Genomic DNA, 8,479 nt, shown 5'->3' with positions numbered 1-8,479 from the left:
AACAGATTTTGTAAGGCATGCAACATGGCCACACCTAAGAGGTAGTGTAGGCAATGGTTAACAATATTGTTCCACAAAGCTGGAGGCATCACACTACCCAACTTCAAACTTCAAACCAAATACTGTGGGAGCTAAACATTGAGTACACATGCACATAAAGACAGGAACAATAGACACTGGCGACTACTACAGAGGGGTGGGAGGGAGAGGGGTGTGGGTTGAAAAACTACCTATTGGGTGCTGTGCTTGCTATTTGGGTGATGGGATCTATACTCCAAACCTCAGCTTTATGCAATATACACATGTAACAAACATGTACATGCACCCTCTATATCTAAAATAAAAGTTGAAATTATAGAACATATAATATATATGTAATTCTAGAACTATATATTGTTATGTATTATATAATATAATATATAATATCAGATATGTATAATGTATTATAGTAATATAATATATTATATAGTATTATATATGATATATTGCATTATTATTACATAATATATAATGTATATGTTATATACATACATACATCTATATATATATATAATTCTAGAATAAGAGAACCTAAATTCAAACCCTGGTTCTGCCAATTACCAGTCATATCACATTGAACATATTAGTTTATCTCCCCAAGCCTTAGATTTCCTGTTTGTAAAATGTAAATGAAAATAATACCTACTCATAGAGTTATTAGATTAAATGAAATAATGCATGAAAACTAGCTAGAACAATGTTTGGTACATTGAAAACATTCAATGTCATCTACTAGTAGTAGCAGTAGTTGTAGCAGTAAAGTTTCATGCCCCAAATTCTCAGTTTTCTTTCCGGTCGTGGCAAGGGCATCTTATAGCACTGTGCCTATGCAGTTGCTATTCAGACTTCCAACTTTCATGGAGTAGGGAATGGTGCAGCCATATGAGCAAAAGATGCTGATGAAATGAATGAATCATGATTGCTTAATTTTGTGATTAGGTTGATTTATGACATCAGTCTGAAAAATAACTTTACAAAATTTTGTGTTTATTGCTTGCTGCAATATACGATTTCAGGAGACAGTTGCAGAAAAATCCTTTTACTCTGTTCTCAGGAAATGAGATTCATCACCACACACATAGGAAGCCTGTAAATTGGTTATCCCTGGAAAGAAAAAATAGTATTTCATGCATCAAAAAAATATGAAATGTTAAAACATGGGTGATAGAAAGTCAAATGTTTGAAAAAACTATTAATGGCAACTGTGTTTTGCCCCTTGTAGATCCCAACCTACCTTCTGTTGAGGTCCAGGCCTCTCTTCACTGACACTGTATATAATTCCTATATCTATGCAACATTTTGTTGCTAAAGTTTGTGTTTCAAGTCTTACATAAGCCACAAAAGAGCAAGCATCTTTATATATCTTTTGGAAATCACAAACATCAGTTTTTGTTTATGTAAATGCTGTAGCAATACCCTTAGTTTGTATATCAATCATATCTCAGTAAAGCAATATTCTTAAAAGATTATTGGAAAGGGTCACTGAAGCCTGTCTGCCCACCTCAGTCCCCAGGGAGTTACCCCTCTTCTTTCTGTCAACATTCAGAGGTTCCATCATCTCTCCTTTGTGGTCAAGACAGCTGAATACCTTAGTAGGAAGGCAGAGGACTTAAGCGCCTCTTGGCTATCTAGAAAACTAGTTGAACAGCAAGGGAAGGACTAGCACAAATGCAGCATTGCCACACTGTAAGGAGTGGCTGATACCCAGAAAAACACAGAAACAATATCGGAGTCTGTTAGCTACATGTCTATTTCTGGTTCATGTAGGGTGAACCAGAAATAGGCAATGAAGCGTGAGGGAGAAAAGGTAGGGAGACCAAATAAACCACAAATACATTTGACATTTGATTGAGGCAGAGGGTATTACCTTTGGTGCTTTTTACTTTACATATCTCCAGCAGCTGACTTCAGTTGCCAATTTTTGGACTCTGAGGTGAGGGATGGAAATAAAAACACATAGGAAGAAAAATTTAAGACACTAATTTAAATTTAGATAAGCATGTTTCCCTGAATTTTGAAGAAAATTAAATCATTCCCACATTGTATAGGGAAACAGTAAACATTCTTTCTTCTAGTGAAGAAATAGACACCAAACGGCTCTTTACAACTGCCAGTAAATTCATCCTTTCCTTTACATGGCACTAATGTACACACTCACTCAGATAAATGCTAGATATTGATTAACACCCTCTACTTAAAATTAAGTATATTTTTTAAACTAATAATATGTACCCCCCAAAAAATTTCCACAAACTGTCACTCAGAAAAGTAGATGGCTCACAACCAGAATGAATGATGCGTGTGAGTGTGTGTGCCTGTGAATTTACATGAATTGTGAGTTTGGAGTGGAGTGAGTGTTCCTAGAAAAGAAATAGTGAGAAATAAAGTTGGAAAACAGTGAACAGGTATTTCCATGGAGCCATCCATTGGGGCTAACATTCACAGGTTGCTGAGGTTCACACCAGAGCAAATGGCTACAGACTACCTTCACTGGAGTGAGGGCAAGCAAGGGACATTTCTCCCTTTTCTCCCTGACTACCCTTACCCTCCACTCCCTCATTATTCTCAACTGCAGGATGTTAGTACAAGGCCTGGGAAAGTGAGAGAGCCATTCCTGAAAGATTTCACTTTCTAATGCCGTTCCTGCTCCACTCCATTTGGAGTTGCTTATGATTTCCTTTGCAAGTCGCTTTGATTCTGTCTTATTAAGTGGTTCAAAACCAAAAAATAAGAACCAAAGGTGTAATTCAGGAATAATTATTACTATCTTCATTTACAGATAGTTAACTGCCACTCAGTTTAAGTTGCATGACTTACAAGACTACCGGGGTTACAACCCAGGTCTTCCTGATAGCTTTTTCTGTGCTAAGGAGACACTGCTCAAAGTGTATTTCAGAGATGTCTCCATATTAGTTGTGTAGCAATTGTGCTCTCAAATGTAGTCCTGGTAGACACTGCAGAGAGGAAGCAGAGTCCTACAGGGTTCTGTTTGGTTTTATTTGACCAGGAATACCAGTTACATTTCAGTAGAAAAGAAATGAAACTACCTCTTCATTAAAGCAGACTTCAGGACTCTCTGCTTTGCAGCACTTCTCCACTGCATTTGTCAAATTTGTAAGCAAAGACTGCAGCTCCTCATCTGTGAGTTCATGCTTCAGCTTCACTACGTTGACAAGAAACCTGTAGCCAAAAGATGTCAAATAGAATTAATTAACGATTTCTTTCTGAAGCGTCTCTACTCCAAAATGCTTGTTTCGGAATCACGTCTTGAGTCTCAGCTTGGGTGAGGGTAAAGAGTTGAAATATCCCACTTTGAATGGGCCTTCTGAAACTTTCCTATTAAATTTAGAGAATGGTTTCCACAGTAACATTCTTTGAAGGGTTTTGTCACACACAAAATTATACAAAAAGTATTAACAAGGAGGAAGAGAGGGACGAAGAGAAGTTGGTTAAGGGGTACAAAAATACAGTTAGAAGTAATAAGTTCTAGTGTTCAATACTACAGTAGGAAAATTATAGTTAACAGTAATTTATTGTATATTTCAAAGTAGCTAGAAGAGAAGAATTATAATGTTCCAAAAACAAAGAAAAGATAAATGTTTTAGATTACGGATATTCCAATTACCCGGACTTTATCATTACACGTTTATGCAGTTATCAAAATATCACATGTACCCCCAAAATATGTATAACTATTATATGTCAGTTAAAAAATGATGTCAAAGGAGCAATTTAAAAAAATGAGCTATCACAACTAAGTGACAGCAGCCATAGACAATAGTAATTTCCTTAATTTCTAGTAACTTCTAGAATTCCAGTATTTCACTAACTTATAGAATTCCAAACTTCAGGTGGCAACCCATTGATGTCTTAAAAGTACATTTTAGAGTAAATTTTTAGAGTAATTATTTTAAGTAATAAAATTTTCATGCACCAAAGTAAAGAGGATAATGTAATAAGTCACATGTGCCCATCCTTAGATCTAAGAATTAACAAAAGTTTGCATTTTCTCACTTTCATTTTTAAATGAAAACAGGATCGTTAAAAAGAATAAAATAGACCAGACTAGAATAGAATGGGCTGGAAAATACAAGAGTGAATTACACTGTGAATGTATGAATATTGCACATAATAATGGTAAGTATCATTCTATCTAAAAATGAAAACATATATTAGGCCTTTATTATGCCAAGTATTATGGTATACATGACTACATCTGATCTTTCTAGAAAATTCATGTCCAAAACAACCTCCAGTTCCTCATATTTGGTAGCTGTATATTGTGTAGTCTCCACTACACATTAGGCAGACTCTGTCTGAATCCAGAAAACTAAGTTTAATTTCTTGGCATTTTAAAGCATTTGTTGAGAAAACAAAAGTAAACTTCCTGTCCCTTTGGGCCTCTCCTTTGTAAACATTAAGTGATATTCTCTGGACATTCTCTCAAAGAAATGAAATTCATTATCAGTCAGCCTATGAGCCTTTTGGCTGGCTGCTGTAACCTTTTAAAAGGTGATGTTAGACTTGGACACTCCAAGTCTCTTTCAAATGAAAAGACAAGCTAGATATGAACAAAGGCAAAAAAAAAAAAAAAAAAAAAAAGCGCTGGTATTTTTCCAAATAGAAGAGACTGGACAATTTGGTGGAAGAAACAGGATTGTGATATGAAAAACACATATCCACTACATAAACCTTCTCACTACTACATGGTGTGTCTGCAAACTGAAGAAAAACAGGAATGGAAGGGATTGTACCTGTCTGTCTTCCTCTGAAGCTCCTCATTCTGAGATTGACACATGTCTGCATGAAAGGTAAATAAATCTTGAGAGAAAGGTGGAGGCACATATGTTTTATCAGCTTTCAAACTCTCAAAGCAGGGCCTTCTGAAGGCAAAGTTTGTTTTACAACAATGGTCCACAGCAGGGTTGATAGTTCGATTTTCATTTACTCCACATAACTCTCCAAGAACTAAATCTACCTGTACCAACAAGAGTTGCAACTCAGATATGATCTTAAAACTTGGATGAAATTTCTAAAAGTATGGTTAGATGAATAGTTAGATCGTTCTAAGATCACTGTTAACCTCACTCATAAAACACACGCACTTACGACATATCACTATGTACAAATAAAAGTAGAAAATGGGATCCTAAATGGCATTATGACCAAAATCCAAGCCATAACAATTTAGATGCCTACAAATTAATTTCTTGGTAACATATAAACAAACTTTCAATTGCAAACAGACAGCTGCAAACAGCCAACTGAAAGGGGCAATCAAACACTGTAATCCTTGGGTTTCTTCCCCTCCCAGAATCTCCCTCAAGGTACTCTCCACCCCAACCCTAAAGAGATGTATTCAATGCCCGGTTGCTGGATGAAGCAATTGGGCCAAGAGGAAGAATCTGTAACCTTACTTAAAATTATAAATTTTCCTGTATCTTTTTGAAACAATATTATGATTCCTAAATCATTTGTCCTAACAAATCCCTTCTAATATAATGAAGAAAAAAGAAAGAGAATTTGAAGTACTCTCCAAAAATATTTAAGGCATTCTCTTTTACTTCTTAGGGTTTTCACAAAGTGAGCCAAAAGGAAAACTTGACAATTTATGCTTAACAATATTAAAAAAATGAAGAAAGGAATATAGATAATCACGGTAAATCAGTGAGTGCAAATATTCTTTTTTTTTTTTTAAAGAATAGTCTGGTACACAGGCCATGCTCACCAAATTATCAACACAGGCAAACTCTTCACTCAGTGTGCAGCAAGTAGTGAAAGCTGTCACCATTTTCTCGCCAAGAGAGACCAGTTCTTCAGAGGAGAGCTGGGGAGCTATCTTCGTGAGTCTGATAAGGTACCTGAAAGAACATTTGTCTATTTGGTTCTGAATGAAAGCAGATACCCATTTTGCCTTGAATTATTGCTGAAGCCCAGACCCTTCAAGGCTAGGGACAACCAATATAGGTGCAACATGAACCTCAGCTCTCTTGTAAAATAGAGAAATATGTCTTCACTTCCTGTTTTCCTACACCTGCTTCCTATGTCTATTTTAGCTTCTTTTCTAATTTCATGGATGTCTCAGAAACTCTTAGATTTACCTCCCTGTGTTATCTTTGAGTACAGGAGCTCCTTGACAGCAAATACATTGGCTAGTATCTAAAATCCTGCTTAAAATCATTTGCATCATTATAAAATATTTTAAAGAGAAAATTTAATCAATATATGTTGTAAAAGGATAATCTGAGATGAAGGAAACTAAGATTTTTAATGAACTAAATTTGAATTGTCAGCTAACACCAAATTGTAGAAATAGTAAAGTCAGATTTTTTTAACTGTGTCTTATTTTGATTTAAAGATGTTTAGTTTCAATAAATAATACATTAGCATGAGGCCAGGTGCACAGGCTCACACCTGTAATCTCAGCAATTCCCAAGGGTTGGATTGCTTGAGCTCAGAAGTTCAAGACCAGCCTGTGAAACATGGCAAAACCCCATCTCTACCAAAAAATACAAACATCAGCCAGGCACGGTGGCTCGCGTCTGTAGCCCTAGCTATTTGGGAGGCTGACATGGGAAGATCACTTGAGTTGTGAGGCAGAGATTGCAGTGAGCTAGATCACACCACTGCACTCCAGCCTGGGTGACAGAGAGACCCTGTCACAAAAATATATAGCAGTAATAATAATAACAACAATAATAATGATAATAAAATACATTGGCATAATAATTGAAAAAAACCCAAACTATATGTTATTCACACATGCTTACAAGAGCACTAAAAAACTAAATATTAAAGTGTTAAGCACATCCAGAGTAACTTCTATAAACTCAGTTAAGATAGCCTTAAGGCAAGGCAAGGCAAACCATCTCTTCCCCAAAGAAACTGTAACGACCTGAAATATGCAATGTTCCACTTTCAAATGGGTGAGAATCCAGGGATTCTCGATTGGCAGTGAGAAAGTCAATGTCAAACAGAAACAAAGCATTAGAGAATCAATGTCTCCAGAATCCTGTATTTCTTTTATTTTAGCTTCAGTGAAGCTAAAATAAAAGGATCAGTAAAAGATTAATGTGACAGTTCAACAGGCATTCTTGACTTCAAAAAAAAAAATTCTTCCAAGAGTTTATGAACTGACCATAATTGAAAAACTTGAGAGGTAACTTTTTTACACTTTGAGGGATTATGTATTTAATTCTAGTGGCAAGTGTTAGTCCACTTGTGAAACAACCTACTGGTATGTCAAACCATCCTTCCCCAAATTCTGGAAATGTTTACATTCTTGTTGTATCATCTTAAGGCTTTTCTCAGTTGTCTCATTGAATTTGTCTTCCTGAAAATAAGAATAATCATGGTTACAAATATTTTATCTAAAATTTAACCATAAGCTTTACATCAATGTGTAGAATAGCATTTCTTATTTCTACGGTATTTTCAAACTCTCATTATTACACTAAATTCAGGACACTTTTTACATGTGTGTGCAAGAACTTAATTTTTTTAGTTACATATATAAAAATAAATTTCTTGCTAAATTTAAAATTCCAAATTTTTTATTATCATCTTGTACATATTTCAGAGTCTTCCAAATAACAAAATAGAATTTAAATTGTATGTTGACATAATGACATTCAATTCTCACTTTGAAGTGGCCAAAGCAGTTATTATCTCCATTTTTAAATAAAGGCAACTGGCCTTGTGAAATTAAGTTACTTACCCAGAATGCCCTAGCTAGTAAGTGTTGTTACAGAACATTTTAAATCATGTTACTCTTTATGATTTTTTCATTGTTTAGATTTAGAACTTAAAACCTCCAACAGTTTTCTTCAGATATTTGATGGACTATCTCTCACGTGGCATAAAATTGGACATCTTCTGAGTGGCCACCAGAGAGAGAACTAAACACCAGTGGATGGTTATTGTGGAGCAAATTGTATCTCCATGAAAAGAAAGAATTTTCTAGTGCTATGATTGATTTAAGGATCAGAAATAGACTACCTGATCAGGGACTACAGAGCAAGGACCCAAGTCTTATTCCATTGCTCAAATTTGAATGGGTATAAACTGGTGTTTGTGGCAAGCAAAAAAAAGTTTTGATAAAGCAAAAGTAGCACATATCAAAGGAATGATAAATAAATCAAAAATGTCAGATTATTAATTTCTATAATAAATAAGAAATACATAAGAATTTTTATGGAAAACACTCATTTCAACAGGAAAATGGGTAGTAAACATGAACAGATTTTCATAGAAAATGTGTTTTCATAGAAAATTTAACATCATTTAAAAATCAAATAAAGGTTTTTAAAAAACACAGCCTCTGTTATTTACATATAAATCTAGCAAAGTTAATTTCCAAGTGCAATGTTGGTAAAAGTGACATTGAAACTTTCTAGACAGTAACTCAACAATTTGTGTCAAATGTTTTTTAAAAGTTCAT

At 34.9% G+C, this 8,479-nt stretch overlaps 1 protein-coding gene across 2 annotated transcripts in view; it reads right to left on the bottom strand.

The window, feature by feature from the left end:
• Window positions 1-498: 498 nt before the first annotated feature.
• The window catches only part of AFM (afamin), a 23,510-nt gene continuing 15,529 nt past the window's right edge, over window positions 499-8,479 (bottom strand). The window contains exons 10-15 of one of the 2 annotated variants that reach the window (XM_017864070.1): window positions 7,275-7,372; window positions 5,768-5,900; window positions 4,794-5,017; window positions 3,087-3,219; window positions 1,907-1,967; window positions 499-1,143 (exon numbers count right to left, since the gene is read on the bottom strand). In XM_017864070.1, the coding sequence (XP_017719559.1) occupies window positions 1,947-1,967; window positions 3,087-3,219; window positions 4,794-5,017; window positions 5,768-5,900; window positions 7,275-7,372 (609 nt within the window). In that variant the 3' untranslated portion in view covers window positions 499-1,143; window positions 1,907-1,946. Of the gene's footprint in view, window positions 1,144-1,906; window positions 1,968-3,086; window positions 3,220-4,793; window positions 5,018-5,767; window positions 5,901-7,274; window positions 7,373-8,479 lie in introns of those variants that run through there. The other variant, XM_017864071.1, reaches the window with a different exon arrangement.

This window comes from Rhinopithecus bieti, unplaced genomic scaffold (assembly GCF_001698545.2).
Source record: "Rhinopithecus bieti isolate Rb0 unplaced genomic scaffold, ASM169854v2 scaffold_68671, whole genome shotgun sequence".
Lineage (NCBI taxonomy): Eukaryota > Metazoa > Chordata > Mammalia > Primates > Cercopithecidae > Rhinopithecus > Rhinopithecus bieti.
Note: the sequence above shows the minus strand (reverse complement) of the source record. Positions and strands in the feature narration are given on the sequence as shown.